Source organism: Eptatretus burgeri, chromosome 4 (genome assembly GCF_056783735.1).
Source record: "Eptatretus burgeri isolate ZD-2024b chromosome 4, Ebu_testis_v1, whole genome shotgun sequence".
Taxonomy (NCBI): domain Eukaryota; kingdom Metazoa; phylum Chordata; class Myxini; order Myxiniformes; family Myxinidae; genus Eptatretus; species Eptatretus burgeri.
In genome coordinates this window covers 85,653,488-85,677,806 of record NC_140964.1, presented here as the reverse complement: position 1 = coordinate 85,677,806, position 24,319 = coordinate 85,653,488, and the positions used below count along the sequence as shown (strand labels likewise).

Genomic DNA, 24,319 nt, shown 5'->3' with positions numbered 1-24,319 from the left:
GGACAAAACATTGGGGAACAGACACAGGTGAACTGTGGAAGGGAGAGGGATGGGGATGGGACGGGGAACATGGCGAGGAGAAGATGGACATTACAGGGACTTTCAGGAAGGAAAGCAGGAGAATTGAAGGAAGTGGGCTTGGGTGGATTATCGGGGGTAGAAAAGATCGAGGATTTGGATGGGGGAAGATAAGAGGTGGTGGTGAACAGCTGTTTTGAAAGCCTGGAGGGAAGAATGGGAAAGAATAGAGTGAGGAAGTTTATTCCAAAGGCGGGAAAAAAGAGGAATGAAAGAGTGAAGATGAGCAGTGATTCGTGATTTTGGTAGTTTTACCAGAAGGGGGTTGTTGGCGGACCTTGAGCGCCCTGTGCAAATGTGGTTGGGACAAATCGCAGAGAGAGCAGGGGGGGCAAGGCTGGAGAGGAGTCGGTAGAAGACAGAAAGACCACCGACCAACCTGCGGTGATTGAGTGAGAGGCCCAAAGACTCAGCTTCATTGCGGGAGATGCCAATGATCTTAAAAGCCCTGGTTTCGACAGCGTGAAGTCGAGAAAGGTGGGAGGCAGGAGCACCAGCCCAGAGGGGAGAGCAGTACTCCATCAGGCTACGGATGGTACTCCTGTTTGATAGCTTGCTGATGGTGTGGAGTGACTGTTGCAATCATCTGAAGAGTCATAGACACCAAAACCTATTTTATACTTTTCCCCCCAGTATAATTCATTTTTTGTGGATCAAAATAGTCGCTTCTCTTTTACATTGTCATCATCCTCAAAAATGAATCAAAGTTCAACATTATTGTTGTCTCCTTGTCAAAGCACAAGGCCTCTTGCTCTCACATCACAGGCAGGTCAAATGCCTCTCTGTCAAAGACCACCTCTTCTCAGTCCACCTTCCACTCTTTCAGTGCTCAGATCATCCGCTCACCCCTCTTCCCCAATCTCTTCCAGGGTGTACATGCTCTTCAAATAACCACCTCCTTAAATCGGGACCTTTCCCCTCACCTTGACTTTTTTTTGTTGCTCTCACCCCCTGCCCGCCCACGTTATCAAACACCATTACTGAGACGTTTAATCGCACTCTTCCTGCCAAAGCTTCAAGCAAGCATTCACCAACACGCCATCCCAACCCTTGATCTTTACTACCCCATTAACCCAATGCATTCTTCTCACAACCTACTGTTTCCTCTGCTCCACTGTGTCCTATTTTGTTGTTCATTCCCTTGTTTGATGCATTTAACTGTTGCCTAACTGTCACTGTGTTGCTTTTCTACCTTCTCTCACCTCACTCTTCCTTTTTGTGTACCAAAAAATATAAAATAAATCAAGATGGCAACGTTAATGTCAAAGCAAAATTCGTTCATTGCACTGCAGTTACAGAATTTTTTTAAAAGCCTTTGAAAAACTTGTATTTAGAGCATTTATTAATTTATCTACACCAAATAAGGCTCATAAGGTTGTAGTCAAGATAGTGAGAGGTAAACAACAACAGGGACCATGTACAACCACAATATACCTGTCCATCGGATGATGAGAGAGGCTCGATCATGTATGTGTAATTTGCATCAGAGAACATTCCACTGAAAAAGAACAAAAATAAATAAATAAATAAAAGCAGGACAAATATTCTCAAAAATGCTATACAGTACTTTATAAAATTCAAACACCATAGATTTCACTGCAGATGTTACTGCATACAAATCACAACTGAATACTGTACATGCAGCCCAAAATTTTTATTTTCTTTTAAAACCAACACATTCCTTTTTTTTATCTTTTAATATTTGGAAAACCCATGAAAACTTCTGCTATAGATTAAAAAAACTGATTCGATTAAATGAATGTTTTGTCATGAATTTCATTTTTCTATGTAATCGAGAGTGCTTGCTTTATAGTTGCACTTGCCATACCGAAGACCTTGGCAGGTTGAGATCGCCACCATGGAGTCCTTATGGCCTCTTAGTTTCCCATGATAATGGCATAGCTCCCAGTCCTGAAAAATGTGTACAAAAACGAAATAAACGAATGTATACATGGTACATCAGTACAGAGTGTTTCAAGTCGGCCCCTGGTGACACCCCATCCAAATGGTATCGTGTTGACAGAATGGTCAGCAAGATAGCTCAGTTGTTAACTCACTCACAACTGAGATATCTGCTCCTGGTTCTGATTCCTCGTGCAATGGACTAAAACTACAATATGGGACAGTACTTACAAAAGACTGCTTTGTGTGGCATACCATCATTCAGGATATCTACATATAGTGGGGCAACTTAGCATAACAATTGTGCATTTTGTGAGAAAAGCACCAAATTTGGCACACTAGTAGCCGATCATATTATGAACAGATTTGGATATTGGGCCATCTCAAAATTTTTGATGGCAGTGGAAAATGGCTGCCACAGCCATCAGCGGCTGAATTTGAGAAGGCCCAATATCCAAATCTGTTCATAATATGATAGGCTACAAGTGTGCCAAATTTGGTGCTTTCCTCACAAAATGCACAATTGTTATGCTATATTTAGCTAAGTTGCCCCATTAATAGCTATCCCTTTGATATTGTTGTTCACAGGGCCGAAGGCTCATGGAGGAGCTAAATATACACAAATCACACATATACATGCAGGCAAATACACGAGACAACACCGGACTTAACTTCAGATAAACACAGCCACCGAGCTTGGGGGAAGTGACGTCACTTCTCAGAGCACTATGGGCCCGAGAGATATCCTTGCAATTGAAATCCAGTTTATATGGGAATGTGAGCAGCACTGTTGATGTAGGCAGTTTTTCCATGCCAATCCTAACCCTTAGACCTGGGTCATTCAAGAATCAACCACGAATTGTTAGCTGGCACCACATTTGACCAAGCTAAGACAGGATCGGCAGCTCATCCACTTCCGAAAGGTCATAAGTAAGCTAACTGGGTTTTTTTTATTAACAATGCTGCAGCAAGATGAGCTCAGTTTGCAAAAGCTTGAAATAAAAAAAATACATTTAAAACTGCATCCTTGCATCAGATTTACAACCACATCCTCTTTGGATTCCAGTTCAGTATCCGAACGACTATACAAACGCATTTGCAATTGTCACAGGAAATAAACAGAATGATCCTACAATATGTACTTGGGCATTTCAAAAGGTTGTATGAATGAGAGTCAGAATAGTCCAAGACAAGCCAACGTTTGTCTGTATTTTTCAATAAACAAGTACAAAATGAAGTTTTTAAAACTTTGTCTTGTCTTTAGAATAACGTGAATATCTCGGTTTTTTTTTTTTTTTTTTACTTTTGTCTTACACTATCGGGACCATTTCATTTGGAAAGCATTTTGAAACTCCATTGTAATTTTAAGTGGAATATCAATATCAAGTAGAGATAGAGGAAATGTAATCCACAATAATAGGCCAAAAACAATGGGATCTGCTCAACTGGCAAGTATCTCTCCACTATAATATCTCCACCACTCCACTCTCCACTCCACTATATACAAGTTGTGTGGCTGTAGCTATGTCAGCAATATTTACTTGTCGATTGGTTGCGGCACCGACCAATTGGGTGTGACCGTTTTTCCCAGCATCGTTATTCATCTATTATCACGTCTATCCACATCAGCAAACAACAGTCTGTTGAGGTGGTGCGGCAAATCACACGCTTTCCTCACCTCGTGTTTCCTCACCTCTCACAGCGGTAATTACTATTTTTGTGATAACAGTGCAGCGTCTTTATCACAAGTTTTCCTGACCCGTGACTCATCCTGGTAATTACTACATTGATTGCGGTGCTATTCTTGACAATTTTACATTTCTTTGATTCTCTGTACGTGTGTTCGGTGGGCTGACATGGGTATTCCTGGATTGGGGGGGGGGGGGGGTTCAAAAATTCCATTATACTGTTGCGGTTTTGGAAGACCACAGGGAGTTACTTCCAACATATGAAGGTACCCTGGCGTTTAGATATTTCAGTAGTATTTTGTTTAGATAGATGACCTTTTCCATCATATCATTGGACAGGGAAATATATTGTGGTTGTGTAGCAGGTATGGACCCCCCTTGTCACTCTTCTCCAAATCCCCTCTCTTCTTATATCCCTTCTAATCTCTTCTCCCCATTCTTCCGAATCTCTCTCTCATTCTCGGCACCTCATTTCAGTGCATCCATACATGCAAACAACACACTTTACATTACATTACAATCACATCTCATGACAAAATCACATTACAAAGCAAAAGCTACAAGGAACAGCAAGCACAAGCAGAGGCAGCAGGAACAAGGCCTGCATCTGGGCGGGTCTGCTGTCAACTCCGGCACAGCCAATGAGAGTTGCTCAGCAACATTGGCGTGACAACCAATAGGCTGCATGAGAACTGCCCAGTCCCCAGGCCATGCCTCGGCCGGGGGATCTATCAGTCTGGGGAACCAAAAATTCACTGTCACGTACAAACAGGGTGCCAGAGAGACAGGAGTCCCCCAAGAGTGAGCCTGCCAATCATGAGCCGCTACACCGTGGAACAAGTGCGAACGAGCTCCAGAGCTCTTTCCCTGGACGTGCCGGCTATTACATACTGACTTACACGATCTTTCTCTTGCTATTCCTATCATTAAAACCTTTACTTGGAACGCACAAAGAGTTATCAACGATTTCCCTTCGACTCGCTCAGAGCAAAGGTACTGACATGCATTCATGATTTTGTCTATGCATTCCGAAGCATTCACAGCAATTCTCCCCACACGGCACATTACATCACCACCCTCTTCTTTCTTCATCCCCTCCCATTTTCACGTTAGAATCACACAAGCCTGCAGGCTTGCTTCAGTTGAGCGAGGATCGCCAACAAGCCACACCCTATTTATCTCTCTACCTATCACCCTTACTTGCATCTGACTTCACAGAATGAATGAGGCGCTTTTGTCCGTAGATTCATGATAAGGATTGTCGAAGGGGCTTGCGTGCTAGGGGTTAAGATCATTCTTTAGTGAACTGCATTCCTGTAAAGACGTGCATTTCACTAAACAGACCTTTAATTTCCAACATGCCGAAGTGTCTCTTTCCTAAATAGGTTACACATGGTATATGTAATTTGTAGATAGAAGCTTGGAGCAATTTTATACATTATATGATGCAATTTTCCACAATTTACTCTCACGGACAAATTCAAGTGTATAATCAAAATATGATTTCATTTTGGAGGATCGGATCATGTGGACCCCAAAGAGTGTTGAAATCTGGAGCGAAATCTGAAAATGTTAAGAAATCGGTGATGGTTTGGTTTTTCCGGGTGTGTCCCATTACCGATCAGCTTGCTATCGCTTGGCAAGCCAGCTGTTCCTTAACTGTTTTGTTGGAGTGCGTCCTTGAGTGATTAAGCCACTTGGCGAGCACTCCACAAGCTTCGATCTCTCCAAGCTTCCATGGCAATATTGTGGCTCAGTTCTCCATGGTGACATCTCCAGAGTTGGAAAGGCAAAATAAATTGAAGGAATACAATGAATAAAAAAATGTTTTCACTGGTTAAGGCCCAGTCACACCTTGACGTTTTAGCCAGCGATGGCAACGTATTAAAATGTATGTAAAACGCTGGCTTACGTTGAACTTTTGATTTTTTTTTAAAGATTCGGACGTATTCATAGCAACTTGGTCTTATGTATAACGCATTGGTAACGGACACAGAACGTTTCGTTGTGTTATAGATAACTTATACCAACGAATGCTGAACCTGTTGTCGGCCTACACAACCGATGCCCAACGATAGTCTAACTTAGGCATAGCGCGTTGCACGCATCGCCGACGATGTTGTGACGTAGCCTATTAAAAGGCTGACGCACAACGATTCGAATCATAACTGCCGTAGAAATGGAAGTGTCAACATCGCGGTCACACCTTGGCGATCTTGCCAGCGTATGCCGACCTAAGAAAAATGTGTCTAAAACGTTGGGGCACGTCAAATACGGTATGAGTAAGTTTGGTATACGTGAGTAAAACGCTAAAGTACGCTATCATACGTCGTAGTAAGTAGAGTACGTCAACAAATTTTAAACATGTTCAAAATTTTTGGACGTACTCGGCGTACGACACACGTTCTGCATGCGATGGGGATAAGTTTTACACACGATATGTGGACGCTTACACACGTCCACAAACGCTACTTATAAGCTACTCATAAGTCGAAACACGTCGCGGTAATGTCTTTTTTACGCGAAACTTATTTCTAACTTATGTTTGACGTGCTTTGAACCAATTCTTTACGTAGTGCCAACACACATCGACGTATGTAGACGTATTCCAATGACGTCTTCCGGTCGACAAAAAAAAAAATAAATGAACGCGTTTCTAGCTTACAACTGCCATATAAAGACGTGTTCCCAGCGGTTTTGGGAATTGGTATATAAAAATGCTGCTCATAAAAGGGGAACCCAACAGTGTTTTCGAGTCCTTTTTGAGTTGATGTCCATGTCAGCAGTAACAGTATCAGTATCAGTATTAGTATTAGTATTAGTAGTAGTTTGTTCATGTTGGCAGTAGTAGGCAAGTGTGAGGGGGAGGGTGTGGGTTATGATGGATCGTCCTTGCGTTCGCGTGTCCATGGGTAGGAGACATCTTTTCACCATTGTTCGAAGTTCTTTGCGGCTAATTTTTTATGGGTTTGTTCAACAATGAGCTATAGCTTGTTTTTACGATTTAGGTCTATTCATAACGGGTTGGACAAATGCACAATGAACTAATAATGTGCATAGAGCACTTTGATTACTTATAGATACGATATACCAATGAATAATTATCGTGAAGCCGGCGTTCACAAACTATACCCAACGATAGCCTAACTTATCCATATCGTGCGGCAGTTTATCTTTGCCGGTGACGTAGGGTTTGCTATTCATAGGCTGCCACTCAACGATTTAAATGGCTGCATCTCCACTATTGAAAGTAGATGCTTGCGCTCAACAATTGGATTTTTTTTTACACTCAACGACTTTTAAACGGTACCACTCAGCTATTTTCATTGTTTACAATGAACGATTTAAATTGCTATCACTCGCCTTTGTTTTTTGACGCTGGCGCTTGGAAATTTTAATCGTTTCTATTGAACGTGCTAAATCGCTCAAACCAACTATTGAAAGTAGACGCTTGCGCTCAACAATTCGATTTTTTTTTTACACTCAACGACTTTTAAACAGTACCACTCAGCTATTTTCATTGTTTACAATGAATGATTTAAATTGCTGTCACTTGCCTTTGTTTTTTGACGCTGGGGTTTTGAAATTTGAAGCGTTTCTTCTGAACGTGTTAAAAAGCTCAAACTCGACTATTTTAAATAGACGCTGCCGATGGACAATTGGAATCATAGCCAAGCTAGACATCGAAGTGTGAACATCCTCGTCATGCCGAAGAAAAGTTTGAAGAATGCTGCAAATAAGTGTCCTGGCCGTGGCCGTGGACGCTGACGCAAGGACGATCCATTATACCGACGTCTTTCAGCCTATGAGTAACTTAAAAGTAACGTCTGTCGATGTGTGGCAACGATCGCGTAACGTGCCAACAACACGTTAATCATAGGTTAGAAATAAGTTTCGGGTACGCTAAACATTACCTCGGCGTGTCTCAACTTATGATTAACTTACAAGTAGCATGTGTTGACGTCTGTCAACGATCGCAGACCGTGCATACAACTTGTGGCCAGCGTAGCGGAACGTGTGAGTCATACGCCGGCATACGTCGTGAAATTTCAAGCATGAAAAAATTTGAGGACAACCAAAAAGTACAACGTTTAAAGCCAGCGTACAACGACGTATGGCAGTGTTTTTCAGCGTGCTCTCAATGTTATCAAAACTTACCCATAACGTATTCAACATGTGCCAGCGTTTTAGAAAAAAAATTCAAAAATCGGCATACGTTGGCTACAACGTCAAGGTGTGACCGGGCCTTTACAAAGCAATGATCAGCCACATCGCGGCAGAAATGAGAATAGCCGAGAGGAACGCACACTCGCTCTAAGCTGTCTCGCCTGGGTTTGAATCCCGAATCAGCTATAAACTGTCATCCCGGTGATTCATCAATATGTATGCCTTCTTTCAGATGGACATTAAACTGGGTGTCACATCTGCTGGAATCCCCCTTTTCCTCTCTCTCTCTTAACCATTTATATCTCTCTCCTTCTTTCCCCCCCCCCCCACACTCTTGCTCCTCCTCCCCCACCCCTCCCCTTCCCCCTTCACCCCTCCCCCTCTGTTAAAGGAGTTAAGTACTCACGGTTTAGTTTTGAATTTAAAATGATTTCCTCATAGTGTAGGATGTACAAATCCGATTCGGAGTGAACCGACCGGAGGGGTGCAAAGGTCGCTGCATGTGCAAGCATGCATGTATGCATGAAGCAGTTGCGGCAAGCATGAAGAGGTACTTAGACCCTACACAGATGTGATACAAATGGATAGGTTTGGATTTGTAAAGGGACTCTCTGTGGAGGTGTATGCATGCTTGCATGCTGAGTTACATGTGTGCGGTGCGTGGTTTTCACAGGCGCACAAACCGAACTCGCACCCAGGGCTTGGGCCTTGGTAGAGTTCATGCGGCGGTCTCGCGAACCATGTGCTTTGACATGTGGGAGCGGATGTGCTGCAGTGCCGAAGCCTTATGGGACGTGCCACGCAATGTGGGTGTGGGGAAAGTTAAGTGTGCCAGTGAGAATCTGTGCACGTGTGTGAGTGAAAGGATGAGTATATCGCCGGTGTGCGTGCACCGTGAGCATGGCCCATGAGGAGGTTGTAAGAACGCGTATTGGGGGGGGGCGATGAAAGGACTGAAGATTTAGTTTTGAATTTAGAATTTACTTCCCCAGAGTATAGCATGTACGAATCCGAGTCGAAGCAAGCCGATCGGAGGGGTCCAAATGTTGCTGCATGTGCGAGCATGCAGGCAGGCCTTTGCCAGGTAGATAGCGTGGGTTTTAAATGCTCCTGGCCGGTTTTACATTGAACCCAGTGGTTAAAAAGAAAAAGTTGCTGTTTGGGCAGGTTTTATGGCCCTTTCCATCCCCTCACGCCACCTTCCCTTCCCTCCCATCACGCAGCCTTCCTTCCCTCCCATCATGCCGCCTTCTCTTCCCTCCCATCATGCCGCCTTCCCTTCCCTCCCTTCATGCCAACTTCCCTTCCCTCCCCTCACGTGCCTTCCTTTCCCTCCCCCCCTCCCATCCTGCCTTCCCTTCCCATTCTCTCATACCACCTTCCCCTCACGCTGCCATCCCTTCCCCTCCCATCACACTGCCTTCCTCGACCCTCGCGCTGCCTTCCCATCCCCGGTGTCCGCATGCTGTACAACATGCTGTTTTAACATACTCCATTTTGTTGAATCTTGTACTATCCACCCCCTCCCCTTTTCTCAACAAGTCCTACTACCAAACACAAGTCGCACAAATCACAAATACAAAAGCCCCTCCCCCATTACCTCTTCCCAAACCCACACTCCATTCCCATTTCCCCCCTCCTCTCTCCTCTCCCCCTCCTCTCCCCCCCCTTCTCTCTCCACCACCTATTAATATTCCCATAAGCGAAACGACGGGTTGCATTCACTCGTCTATAATAATGTGTGTGTGTATGTATGTATGTATGTATGTATGTATGTATGTATGTATGTATGTATGTATGTATGTATGTATGTATGTATGTATGTATGTGTGTGTGTGTGTGTGTGTGTGTGTGTGTGTGTGTTTGTGTTTGTGTGTGTGTGTGTGTGTGTGTGTGAGTCAGTGTATCCCCTCCATAACTCCAAAACCATAAAACCTAGCAGCCCAAAAGTTTGCACACATACTAAGGGAACCCCGAGGGAGTGCAGGAATTAAAATTGGGTATTTGGGCAAAGTTAAGCACCTCTTTTAAAGATAACAGGCTAATTAAATAAAAAAGAAAAACAGGCTTACACTTGGTTAGCCCGCGTTCACCCCGCAGGTGTCTTAATCCGCCATTTTGTTTCGGCCTAATCAAAGTAGCACAGGCCTCTGGTGTACATTTGAAGACCGTTTCCTCAAAATGGTAACTTCATTTTATGATTGAAAGACAATGGTGAAAGCTGAAATAAATAAATAAAACTTTTGGTTGCTACCTTGCACTCGTATCACTGAATTTCAAGCAAGACTGAATGATTGTTTCTCCACTTCCAATAATGATACCCAATACGGAACTTTCGAAATGGCTATGAATTGGTGAATGGCCATGTTTAAACTCATTGCCCCATTTAAACACACAACTCGGTGAAAAGCATGCGTCATCAAATTGTATCAACAGCCTCTTGTGAACTTCTGAGGGTTTAATGTTGTCCTCCACAAGGAAATTAATGGTACACCTCTGTTCCACAGCACACATAAATAACTATGTTGATGACATTTATATAAATAACATAATAACGACATTTTTGTTCTACCCAAAATTGTGCAATCAGTTTTGACATCACTTAACCCCATTAACCCTCCCCAAGCCGACCTCTTTCCAAGTTCCCAGTTTTTCCTTCCTGACAGTTTGCTTCTGCATCCATCTTGTCCATCCCCTGTGTCCTCCCCTTTCCCCATTTCTTCCCCACATTCCTCATTTCTCAAAGTCTCCCTTTAATTTGTCATTAAACCCTACCATTGTTGTGTTTCCCACCTCTCTTTCTACTGTTCCTTTTGTTCTGTTACAATTTGATCAGTTCCATGCTCTCGCTCCTCCATGAGCCTCAACATTGCACACAAAAACAAGGTCACTCAGGAGAGCGCATACCTCGGCCAGGCTGATCAGTTTACGTTTTGTATCCCACTGATAGGCCGGATCTGGATTTAGACCTGAACTAAAATTTAATCGACTGTTCTCATCACCTAATCAATTCATCCACCAAGTTTCGTCCAAATCCATCCCCAACTTTTTGAAATATTGTGCTATAAACCGTTTTATCCCAATCACTCAATGGTGAAGAATAACTTAAAAAATTCTCGGATCTGGATCCGGATTTGGATCTTCCAAAAATCGAATCAATTGTTCCTTGTTACATACCCAACCTGGCCAAGTTTTGTCCAAATTCCTCCACAACTTTTTGAGATATTGTGCTACATATAGTTTTTGGTGGCATCACTCAATGGTGAAAAATATTACTTAAAAAATTCTAGGATCCAGATCTTCATCAAAATCTAATCATTTCGTCCTTGTCACGTACCCAAGGTCTCCACCAATTTTTTTCTGAATCCGTCCACAACTTTTTGAGATATTATACTCACAAACACAAACAGACAGACAGACGTAAAAACATAACCTCCATCCACCTTCGGTGGTGGAGGTAAAAAGAAAATCACTTCCTGCATCACTTGCTCGGGGTAGACAATGTTCTTGCACAAAATGAGCATCGAACTTGTTTTTACATGTTCTACAACAACAAAAAATTTCACATCAACTTTGACCCACCCTCATAGATCTGAAAATAAATCAAATTTATATTTCACATCATTTTATGAAACATTTTTTTTCAGTTATTTCTGTGGACGTAGCGGGTCTTGTCTATGATTGACTTTGTAATAAATGAGATGATGTAACTGCATGGTATCTGTCACGCAGTACCGCAACTGGAAGCTTAAAGGGTGATTTGCACGACTTGGTTTCAACCAATAAGTATTAACAGCCAAGGAATCAAAACAGATAACAACATCCATGAAATTCTGAAAGGACAAGAGGATATACTTCATGAGATATGGTGGATAATCACTCCTTCAACCTCTCAAATATTTGATATCAGATGTTAAAAGTAAGGTCTCTGTAGGATTTAAATACATTGTTCAGGGAAATGGCAAACAACAAACACTTTCAAGGTTGTTGCTCAACTTGGTTATGGGAAAAGCATTCAAAACCATGTATGTGAGTGCAAGGCCAAGAACCAATAAATCTGCACAAAAGATACATCAATGGACAGCATTGAAGCACTTGGAAGGCACTTAAAAAGCAGGGTTGTTGTACCTGTTCTTGCCCTCCTGGACGTCATGTTTTGCTGAAAAAATGTTTCATTTTACAGATTCATAGCAATTATATTACAGATAGCAGGTGCTCGTTCATCTTGGGTAACAAGTCGAGCAAAATAGCTGATGTAATCATTGGGTATATAGACAGAAAAATCCTTTGCAACTCGCTCAACACATGATCACATTCATAATACTATAGCGAGAGAACATAATAGCACCTTTAATGGAGAACTTGTTCATCCCCCTCCCCATTATAAATGATAGTTATTCTGAAGAACATGCATGAGTGGAATGTAGCAGTGATTCCAAGAACGAGCAAGACTCGGACATGCTAACTAGTTCCACGACCAGTGTGACCAGTGGATTTTCTTCTGAGAGGGGGAGCGACTAAGCCATGCGAGATTGAGCGATAACAGGTGTGTGATGTCCCTACGATGTCCACGGCCACACACGCTTCACCGGACTGACCAGAGATGCAGTACATGTGGTGGGTTAGATATCCGTTCTGAATAATCGAACCATTAAGAATAACAGCTGATACAAAAACTTATTTTAAAGATGAAATTGACTGCTTTCGTTTGTGCCGGGTTATTCTGGCCTTCGTCCAACAAGAACACTGAGATAACTGTCGGATTGGTGCTTCACTGGCAAGGTTTTGCATCAAAAGTGTACCGTCCCAAGGATTTACATTAGGTCGGGTGTTCTGTCTGCTCGTGATAGCAGCCCAACAATAAACATCCAACGGTGTCTTTCACAAAGAGCATGAAAGTCATCACCGGTACTCTGAACAACTTACAAATTCCTACCATGACGACCACTGAGAAGGCAAAGGAAAAACAATGTGCAACTCTAAATATTGGTATAAGTAATCAAGAGAGCAAATATAGGATGTGCTTCATGTACTGCTTAATTTACAGAGTACAACTCGATAAGGATTTCAATTTTTTGCAATATAATTATTTCCTCTGGGAAGACAGTCCATTTAACTCGTCGTTAAACCGTTATGGATGGACGTTAAACCGGCGTCCAGTCGCCAAGCATTCATTGGTGGATTTTAAAGATCCCATGGTGTCCTTCGTGAAGAGAAGGCGAGCTATCGCTGGCACCGTGGCCAAATTACACATTTCTGCCTTAACCAGAGGAGAGCATTTCATCAGCAGCACAGCCACGCCCTCGGCCAATGATGTTACCCTGCAGCCTTGTGCGGCGCACGAACAAAGAAGACTAAAAGCAAATAATATAAAGGATATTAATCGGCAAATTAAGGTAATGGCCCTGATTGCATCATTAAAAAAGCAATAATGTAAAGTGCATAAATGTACAATTTAGGCAAATGAGGTATAATAAGTTAAGTAAGTAGACAATTGAATGTGGATGGGACCCATGAATTATGGACCAAATGGTATCCTCCTGTCCTTTACCTTTCCCTGTGCATCTTTTTTTTTCCTTCCTTCCAGCTGAGCTTTGCAATAACTTGAGCCTCAAGATAAAATCAGCAATGCATAAAACTTTCTGCAAATAACAATAATAGTAATAATAATAATAATAATAATAATAATGGAAGAAACGCTTTCAAAGCAGTGGTTGATTTTCTGTAATTTTGAACAAGGTGTGCAAAAAGCTGGACTCTCCAGTGGATTGGCATTGATAGTGGACGCACGAGTACTGGACGTGCCATGGTGCTGAAAACGCAGAATTTGTCTAAAAATGGCTCGTTGCACAGGCGAGGTCTTGAAAAGGTTGTGCTGATTAATGATTTTTCCATTACACATGGCTGTCAGGCCGCTTGTGTATTTCACTTCCGAGCAGCATCCACCTTTGTGCTGGGAAAGAGCACGCACGATTGCTGGCTGTACAGTTTGGATCTCAAACCCTTCACTTGGAAATAAAGGCTCAATCCCATGGAGGGAGGTAAGGGAACTATGGGAATTACCCTGCAAGCAGAAGCAATTTCCTGTAGTTTTTAACAACGTATCAGAGGATTGAGGGCGATCAAGAGGAACTAAATGTACGAGCGAGGAGCTAACCCTTCCTGACAAGCAGCGTCTTGAAAGTTATGGGAACAAGATAATTCATAATAGTCGAAGACACAGCAACGGTATTATTTTGCAACATACAATATGCTGATTATACTTTTTTTGGAGCATCGTGGACTATTGTGAGCATCTCCTTCATATAACCTTTTGACCACACAATGCACTTGTGAAGCAATAATAATATTATCATCATCTATAATAATATCATTTGCTCATACTCATAACAACACACTTTCTGAAAGAAGAATGTCAGAATCATAGAGGCATAAGGCAGAGAAAATATTTATTTTACACCTTTATAGAAATTCCCAGGAAGAAGGCAGGTGCCAGTCCATCCTAGGGAATACCATAAAAGTCTGCCAAAGGGATGATATAATCAAAGATCATGTGACCACACACACACACTGACACCGCTGCTGTTGTAACACAAACGATTGGCCATATTACACGATTCCCCTTTAACACCTCGATAATTGCTGTTATATTGGTATAAGCGGTATTGTTCATTTAAATCTGCAGGTAATTGAAGTTTTTAATAAATTCAATAAATTAGACTCTACTAATTGGCTTTAATGGATTTTTTTGCAGTTTCCATGCAATCTCCGAGCAAGGATTTTCCATTCTTACATTCTAAGAACAATAGTGGCAGCATTGTTATGCCAGTCACGGCTGCCTGTACAATCACGGAGGAACATCCCTGGAACACGTGTGATGGTCTCCCCTCTGAACCGCATCCTGTCAGTGCATTCATACCATTTCACAATCGCTGCCAAAATGTGCACCGTTGGATGCACAGAGCATTGCCAGGGTTGAAAACATTCTGAGTAATTATTTCAGGGTGAGCATTTGTCTGTTATTCAGCACAGCAATGCAACAGAAAACAAATTCAACATCACAATGTTTTTATACATTTTACTGGCAAGCAAATCGAGTGACTCCACCATGGAAGGTCAGTTAAGGTCTTCGGTGAACAATTCTTCATATATTATATGAAAATAGTGATGAAAGGTGGTTGTCAATACATTTTATAAAAATCAGCAGATTGAGAATATTTCCACGCAAGGATGAGAATATCCCTGGAGTGTATTTCCAGCCATGTGGATTGCAAGTTGTGCCCTTCCCATTTGATGGATTAGAAAGTGAATGTGAAGCTATTTTGAACAGAATTACTGAGAGAGAGAGAGAGAGATAGAGATAGAGATAGAGATAAAGATAGAGATAAAGAGAGAGACAGAGAGAGACAGAGAGAGCGAGACACACTCAAAGACACACACACAGCGAGAGACACACACACACACGCGCACACACACACACACACACACACACACACACACACACACACACACACACACACACACACACACACACACACACACACACACACACACACACACACACACACACACACACACACACACACAGACTTTTTTTAATGAAACTGCTCCCCATCACAATTGGAATGATTTGTTGAACAGTAACGGCTAAATAGTGTATGCCTAAAGTACGAACTGTCATTCTTACGAACACAAACACCAAATCATTTCTAAGGAAAAGCAGGGAAATTGTGATACACATCACCTGAGTGTGCACGGTGTTGCCTTCTTCATCAAAGTGCCATTCTGTGTAGTTTCCTGAGAGAAGGGCACTGAAACAACAACCATTCCACAAACTTAAACAACAATCGCTTCAAAAGGATAAAAAAAAACATTTTTTTTTGGACAATCCACACACAACTATCAGTTCAATACACTGGGGCAACAATTATCGTCCACATTCGTGATTCTCAATGGACAAGGGATGTTCGACTCTTTTGTAATGATGATTTTTGGTGTTATATCAATCAAAATAGTAACAGCCAGTATTTTCATGACAGCTTGTTCAAATATCATAACTCATAATTTCTGTTTGTGATTTATAACCCACAGCCCACCGCCGCTCCCATTTCCCTCCCTCACCTGACCCCCAGATTGTTGACCAATTAACAAAACCCAAGTAAGGTGTGGCAAACGATTAAAATATTAGCAAATGTAACGCCTGGGATAAAATTGCTATAAACGTATTCCGACAAGACAGCATTGACAATCCACCAAATGCATTTATGACAACAGGCTTGCCAGGTAGCTTAGAAGTAAGTACACTCACCTGTCTCACCCGGGTTTGAATCCGGACCCAGCTCTAAACTGTCATCCTGGTGTTTCACAGACAGGGCAATCCATCAATGCGTGTGCTATCCCTCGGATGGACGTTAAATGGGAATCCCGTCTGCCAACATTCATTCGTGGACATTAAAGATCTCATGGTGTCCGTCGTAAAGAGTAGGCATTTTATCGCCAGCACCATGAACAAATTATAAATTCAATCCCGAACCAGCAGATGGCATCGCAGCAGCACCATTGCCGTGCCCTCAGCGAATGATGCGACCAACATCCGAACATCCGAACGAAGGTGCACTGGTCTAATCGGCTTCCACAACTTTCTCCGGAGAAACATACAACAATATTTGATCATTGCACACCCATACTGGTATGTTGTGGTTCGGTCCATGCTCAGAAGCAGAGCGTTGGTTGTTGGGAAATAGAATGTGACAGCGTGATGCATACATTGTGCACATCAAAGTCTCTCTGTTTCTCTCTCTCTCTATATATATATATATATATATATATATATATATATATATATATATATATATATATATATATATATATATATATATATATATATATATATATATATATATATATATATATATATATATATATATATATATATATATATTGTTGTGGTTGACCAAATTCGCAAACCACCATTCAGGTCCCTTAGGTGAGATATCTCGGTAAGTATATGTGAAGTTAGGCCCAAACCCGTTGTCTAGAGGGAATAAATGTCATTCATGAGGGCTGCGACTTCAGGATAGCCGTTTTTCTTTTACTATCTTTATTTTGGACCAACCGCCATTATTACCACCACCAACCACGTCTCAACAGCCATCACAACAACAACCACAACGCTGCTTCACCACAACCGCCACGACCTTTACCGTCACAACTCGCCACCATCGCATCACCGTCATCTCGCGCCACTCGTGGGCACCGATGCTGGACTCGTGTAGAGCGCGCACCGAGCAGCGTGTTCAAAAGCATCGCGGACTTTCTGCAGAAAAACGGATCAAAAACAACTCACGCCCACTTTTGTTCCGTCCAATCGGTGAGCGAGGGGCGATTTGGCCCCGCCTCCAGGGCGTTGGAGGGCGGTCGCTATATGCAAATTCATGGATCAAAAAGCATTCACGCCCACTTTTCCTCGGGCCAATGGGGAGCCAGCAAGAAAGGTGAAAGGTCGGAGGCAGAGGGTCAAAGATGAAGGAGCGAGGCCACGGGGGATATAAGGGGCCGCGTTCGTCAGTCGAGGCAGTTCAGTTTGCAGGAGGAAGAGTTGAGTTGGAAGCGGAGGAAGAGTTCAGTTCGCAGGAGGAAGAGTGCAGTTGGGAGTTCGCGGAGTCGGAGTGAAGAGGACGGAGCTGTGGACAGGCGGCGGCGGCGAAGGCGGACGAGGGGGTGCTCGTGTCGGATTCGGGGAACTGCGGAGAGAAAGGCCGGCGGCGCGACCGAGGTCGTGGTGGAGACGCTCGTCGCGGGACCCGAGATTCTTCTGAAATCCTCCTTTCCCCGAGCATCAGCAACCCCCTCCTGTTCCCCCCCCCCGTGCTGAGATAGTGCGACAAAAGGGGGCCCCCTTCCCACCCCCTACCAGACACCGTCCGCAAGGCCCGCGGAGTTGAGGCACCACCGCCGCTCCGCGTCTCATCATCAGACGGGTAGGCCCGACACGGTCTCGGCCCCAGGCCCGCCTACCCCCTCATCCTGGAGGGTGGTTCTCTTTTCTTTTGCTTTGGGAATAGGTGTTGTCGGCGCCGTCTGTGAAGTAAAATTGTATAAGTGTTGCCGAGTGCCCGGTAGTCGGATAGATCTGCATTGTCGCATTTGCTTTTTGTCTTCTTCTTTTCTATGTGCTTTTGGTGGAATTGTATATGTGTGCTTTCCGTTCACCACAAAATAAATGTGCTTATTATTGAACTGTTTTCCCGCTTCGCTTCGTCATTTCTTTCATTGAATCCTCATCTTGCTTCACGTAAAGGGTTGGTCGTGGGTTAAGACGCCCGATAATTAATCGAACCGTCGAGGTCGACGAATAACACCGCTCGGTTATCCCGATAGTACGGAACGGGTCGCTTAAGTGGCCCGTGTCCGAAGTCGACCTGCGGCGAGGTGCGATCGCCCGGTCTACCCTCCGTGTGGGTACTAAGGAAGGTCGAATTTGGCGAGCAACCCTATCCCACGCGGGGGCCGATTGGCTCGATCGCGGTGAGACCGAAAGGGTCCACCCGTGACTGGTTCCCGGCGTTAGTCCGAGAGGGTCACGACTGGATTGTCCGTCCGGTGGGCGACGTGCCGAGATTCGAGTTACGTGGCCGTCAGCACGCCGGCGGGCGCGAATCCGCGACACTGGTGTCAGGTCGTGCGATACAAACCCATCGCCCTCCTCACGGCACTGGTAACGGAGAACGGGAAAACGGGCTCTCCTGTCTCCAATTAAATTCACGGGTATCGGTCCAGGGGTGAGAGAAGCGACCCCCGATTCCATCCAAATTACGAGCGAGCTAAATTAACCCTTCACGAGAAGCAAGATGGCGTCTCAAGGCGAGCGGGAGCCGGGGGTATTAGAAATGGATGTAGAATGTGTAGAATCCATGGCTCAGGATGAAATCCCCGTGCAGGAAATGTTGGTTGTACAGGAAAACGAACTCGCCCAACTGAACCCAGAGCCCGAAATAGGTGCGGCAGCGGCCGCGGTGTATGACACCTCCCCCCCCCTCTCCACCAAAACCCTTCCCCAACCCTTGCCGAAACGGCTCAGCTGAGTGCATCCGACATGGCCCAGCTATGCGCCATGCTGGCGGCAATGACAGCAAGGATGGATGCAAATACAAATGAAATGAAAAACGAAATGAAAGGCATGAACGAAAAGATGGATACAAATACAAATGAAATGAAAAACGAAATGAAAAACGAAATGAAAGGCATGAACGAAAAGATGGATACAAATACAAATGAAATGAAAAACGAAATGAACAAGCAAATAAACGGAATGGAAGCAAACATGAAGGAAGAAACGAAAAAGCTGCGGGGTGAGACGCAGAACATGGGCCGATGCCTGCAGGCGGGCATGAAGGCCGTTAGTAGGGAACTCAAAATGGCGACTCCACGTGTAGGAGCGAACGAGCTGGAAGGGGGTGCAGCGGCTGACAGGCCCGCGGTGGAGGCGGGTAAAAAAATAATTCGGGGGGCGTGTTGGGCGAGGGTCGTGACAGAAGAATCGACGGTGACCGAAAGGGAAAAATTAAATGGGGAGACCAAAACGTGTGAGACGAGACACGAGGTGACGACAACAGAAACTTATAAATGTATAGAGACACGGGAGACAAAAAAAATGGAGGAGGGACTGCACGGTGAGGACGGGGCAAGTGACGCACACACACACACGGAGGTAGTGGAGGACAATGGGGGTGAGCTCGCGGAGCGTGTGGGGACCCAGTGCGAGCACCTGGATGGCCTCCTCCAGGAACGAGGGGAGGGAGTATGCCCCCTTGAGGCAAGTCACGACCAGGTGGGTTCGGTCGTGCTTTGCGAGGTTGAGGGGAGGAGTGCTGCGGACGGGTGCGCGGAGAGCTTGGGGGGTATAGAGGCCCCGGAGACCCTTGTGGGGACACGAATCCACAGTGTGGTTGTCCCTGTGTGTGTGGTGCAAGGGGTGAGTGCGTCCCCGTGTGTGGAAGCGACCCCGTGTGTGAGTGGTGTGGTGGCGATGGTGCCGGAGTACGTGCTTCCCAGCACGCCGTGTGTGGATGAAACGGCCAGTGTGGATGAGGCACCGCGGGTGAGTGCCCCCGCGTGTGTGAGTGAGGGACGGTGTGTGGATGAGGCACCGCGGGTGAGTGCCCCCGCGTGTGTGAGTGAGGCACGGTGTGTGAGTGAGGCACCGCGGGTGAGTGCCCCCGCGGGTGTGAGTGGAGTGGTTTGTATGAATGGAGCACCACGTGTGAGTGGTATGGTTTATGCAAGGGAGACCGTGTGTGTGAGAGAGCGGTATGTGAGGGAGATGTCGGTTGGCATGCGGGAGCACGCAGCCGCGTCTCCCGGTGTGAATGTAATGGAATGGAGTGTGAGCGTCGTAACACGCAGGTGTGCGTGGGTTGAATGGCGACGACGGCGACATGTAAGGAAAGAAAGCCGGGTAGCGGCTGTAGTTGTTTCGGGGACCGTGCCGGGTTCACCTAGCAGTGAGCACGCGGTCCGTGCTGTGCAACGCACGAGACCACCACGTGCTCGCTTGCGAGAGTGAAGTCCTGGTCCGGAAACGCACGCGGTGGATTTGCCGATCCCGCGGACGGACAAAGTTTAGGCAGGATTATGGATTTGGACCGGACGGGTTCTCCACGCGATCGTGTGTGTTAAGCTCCAACGGGCAAAGCACATGTGTTCGCGTGGGGAACCCCTCGAGCCGTGGGGCTTGTGTTTTTTTTTATGCGCACGGTGACGTCATGGCTGCACGTGGGGTCGGAATCCGGCAGGAGGGGTATCCCTGCCGGATGGTACCGTCCAAGGAGGGACGAGGAACACGTGCAGCTGCATGACGTCACGGGCAGGTGCAAAGTGCGCGAGTTGCCGCGCTGGTGCTGCGCATGAAAAAAAAAAAAAGCAAGCCTCACTTTCGGGTGCACAGGATTCCTGGGCAAGGGGTGGAAGACCCCCTGGGCACAGGATGGAAACTAGTTCGGGGGAAGGGTTAGCTTAGCTAGACCGACTTCATGGGGCAGGGGTAAGTCCTCATGGAGTCCGTGGAATGGATTAGTTAGAGGGATTGTAGCCAGATTTAGGTTGGGAAAATTATTTTTTTGATTTTGAAGACAGTGACAGACTTGTGAATGTGTAGAGGGGACGTAGTTTAGCGACGTAGTGTTAAAAGGAACGTGCTGTAGTATAAGGGACGACGTGGGAGCACGAGTTAGTTAGGGGATGCAGATAGAAGGATGGCAGAGTTCAGCGGTGAGTGTGTTGAAGAGTTGTTTGTGGGTTGTGAGGTGAGTACGTGTACATGTTGAGTGAGTGAGGCCAGCGGGTCTGTGTGAGTGGAGCGAATGGGGAATGCATGGTGCGATGAGTGATTGGGGGGAGGAGTGACTCCCGCCCAAGGGACCCCGGGGTCAGTGTAGAGTGAGTTAGCTGGGTTAGTCAAATTGAAAAATGGAGGTTGTTTTGTTGTTGGTGTGAATGTAGGCTCGAAACCCATTTGGAGGGGTGCAGGAGCCCTGTTGACAGGCTGGGAGCGTGGCTGCGAAAGGTGAGTATCGCTGAGTGGGTACCCCGGGCACCAGGCTAGTCGGCCGTAGTAGGCCAAGGGCCCATGGGGGCCGGGATAGCGTAGTGGGCACGGGTGCGCCTGCTTGGTGCGGGGTCCCGGGGCGCCATTAGCCGCGTGGGCAGTGTTGTGGGCGCGGGTGACCCTCGGAAAGGGGCCCGGGAAGCCAGCCTGCCACGTGTGCATTTCAGGGGAGGTGCCATGGGGGGCACTCCCCGGTGTTAGGGAGCTGGTAGGCTCGGAGGCAGTGTAGTGCCCGGGGGTGCCATCGTCGGAGAATCGGCAGAGGGTCGTGCCTGCCAAAGGGAGCCGCGTGTCCCATCCATGAGACCGTGTGAGGGCACGGAGAGAAAATTGGGGGGCGAGGCCCGAAATTGTGAGGACACCAACACAGGCGACGGGAATCTGGGTTGTTAGAACCAATAGTTTAAGCGAGAGGCGCTTGTTGAAAGCCCCGGGGTAGTTTAACAGTTAAATGGTTAGGGTAGATTAGGAGATGTACCCCTCCGCACCATCCATCCCCTCGCTCTCGTTGTGGGCCGCTGGACCCACTTTGGTTATAGATCGCTGAAGTCTGGGGAGGCCATCCTGAGGCTTGAATTGGGCCGCGGCACAGGACGCAAGCTCTCCCTTATTCCCCTCCGGGAAGGGAACGTAGGGGTTGGGAGTAGGCTAGGTGACAGGATAGGTTGGCCGAACAAAGACGATAAAGGGGGTTAGGGGACGATTTAAAGTGGGGAAGTAAAAATAAAAAAATAAGTTGGGGCTAAATTGGGGTTTGGACAAATTAAGGGAGTGGGTATGGACAGTGACAGGCAAAGGCGATAGGTTGGGAGGGAGACCGTAGGGTAGGTCCGAGCCCGCCTTCCGAGTGGCCAGCACCACCGCACTCCCTCCACAAACCTCCACTGAACGGCAAAGGCTGGCCAGCTTCATCTGCCGGCTGGCTGTTTTCTGCAAGGCCTGTGCCGGCCACTTCATCGGATGGCTGTGTTGCTGCAAGGCCTGTGCCGGCTCACTTCATCTGCCGGCTGGCTGTTTTTCTGCAAGGCCTGTGCCGGCCAGTTCATCTGCCGGCTGTGTTTGCCTGCTTCCTTTGCCATGCCCACTGCCCCTGTTCACCAGCCCCGTTCAATTTTTGCTTGCCCCCCCTGTTCATTGCCATGTGCGCCAGGATCGTAAAAGCAACAGTTTGCAAGCTGCAAGAACTGCCCTGTTGGCAGCTACAACACTGGCCTGCAGTGGCGGCCCGTGCACCGTGTTTGCGTCCATCCATTCATCCATCCATTCATTGTGCTCATTGCGTGTGCCACTTGAGCTGGCACGGAGACTGTGTTTGTGCAGCCCATGCACCGTTGTGGTTCACTGCGTTCAGTTCAAAAGGGAAGGCCTTGGACTGCGTGTGAGCAGCCGGCCACGTTCCCTGTCACCTTCATTGTTTGAGCCAGAGACTGCATGCGAGCAGCCTGGCTCCCTGCTGACTGCTTTCTTTTTGCAGAGTTCATTGATCCTGGGCCACGGTTTAGTGTAAAATTTGTAAGTTAAGGTTAAGATGTACTGTAAATATGAGTGCACCCCCGGCATGTCTGTCTTAGCGCCGGCAATTTTATTTAAGTCGTCCGTGTGAGTGAGTTTGTTTAGGTAGTTACTCAGCCCTCAGGTTATTTATTTTGGGGACACGAATACCATGAATGTCGCACTCAGGGATCCGTAGGTAAAATGTACTAGGGGAAAACTACACATGATGGCACACGAAAATTTGACGACTCGGGACGAGTCTGTAAAAAGGGGAGGGGGTAGTGTTGTGGTTGACGAAATTCGCAAACCACCATTCAGGTCCCTTAGGTGAGATATCTCGGTAAGTATATGTGTAGTTAGGCCCAAACCCGTTGTTTAGAGGGAATAAATGTCATTTATGCGGGCTGCGACCCTTTTAGATAGCCGTTTTTCTTTTACTATCTTTATTTTGGACCAGCCGCCATTACTACCACCACCAACGACGTCTCAACAGCCATCAAAAAACAACCACCAACCACAACGCCGCTTCACAACAACAGCCACGACCTTTACCGTCACAACTCGCCACCATCGCATCACCACCATTCTTGCGCCACTTGTGGGCACCGATAGTGGACTCGTGCAGGGCGCGCACCGAGCAGCGTGTTCAGAAACATCACAGACTTTCCGAGAAAAACAGATCAAAAACGACTCACGCCCACTTCTGTTCCGTCCTATCGGAGAGCGTGGGGCGATTTGGCCCCGCCTCCAGGGCGTTGGAGTGCGGTCGCTATATGCAAATTAATGGATCAAAAAGCATTCACGCCCACTTTTCCTCGGTCCAATGGGGAGCCAGTTGGAGGTGAAGGGTCGGAGGTAAAGGGTCAAAGGTGGGGGAGCGAGGCCACGGGGGATATAAACGGCTGCGTTCGTCAGTCAAGGCAGTTCGAGTTCGCGGTTGGGAGTTGTCGGTGGAGCGGGGAAGAAGTGGTAGTAGTCAGAGTGAAGAGGACGGAGCTGTGGAGAGGTGGCGGCGGCGAAGGCGATCGAGGGGGTGCTCGCGTCAGAGTCGGGGAGCTGCGGAGGGAGAGGCCGGCGGCGCGACCGAGGTCGAGGTGGAGACGCTCGTCGCGGGACCCGAGACGGGGTGATATCCTCCTCCCCCCCGAGCATCAACAACCCCCTCCTGTTTCCCCCCGCGCTGAGATAGTGCGACAAGGGGGCCCCTTTCCCACCCCCTACCAGACACTGTCCGCGAGGCCCGCGGAGTTGAGGCGCCACCGCCGCTTTGCGTCTCATCATCAGACGGGTAGGCCCGACACGGTCTCGGCCCCAGGCCCGCCTACCCCCTCATCCTGGAGGGTGGTTCTTTTTCTTTTGGTTTGGGTATCTGTGTTGTCGGCGC

The 24,319-nt window shown here is 46.4% G+C and overlaps 1 protein-coding gene across 8 annotated transcripts in view; it reads right to left on the bottom strand.

Annotated features, from left to right (window-relative positions):
• ADAM11 (ADAM metallopeptidase domain 11) overlaps positions 1-24,319 on the bottom strand; it is a 266,893-nt gene that overhangs the window by 199,702 nt on the left and 42,872 nt on the right. For 7 of the 8 annotated variants that reach the window (XM_085879155.1, XM_085879152.1, XM_085879151.1 and 4 more), the window contains exons 5-7: positions 15,580-15,646; positions 1,907-1,989; positions 1,513-1,576 (exon numbers count right to left, since the gene is read on the bottom strand). In XM_085879155.1, the coding sequence (XP_085735281.1) occupies positions 1,513-1,576; positions 1,907-1,989; positions 15,580-15,646 (214 nt within the window). Of the gene's footprint in view, positions 1-1,512; positions 1,577-1,906; positions 1,990-15,579; positions 15,647-16,143; positions 16,195-24,319 lie in introns of those variants that run through there. The other variant, XM_085879156.1, reaches the window with a different exon arrangement.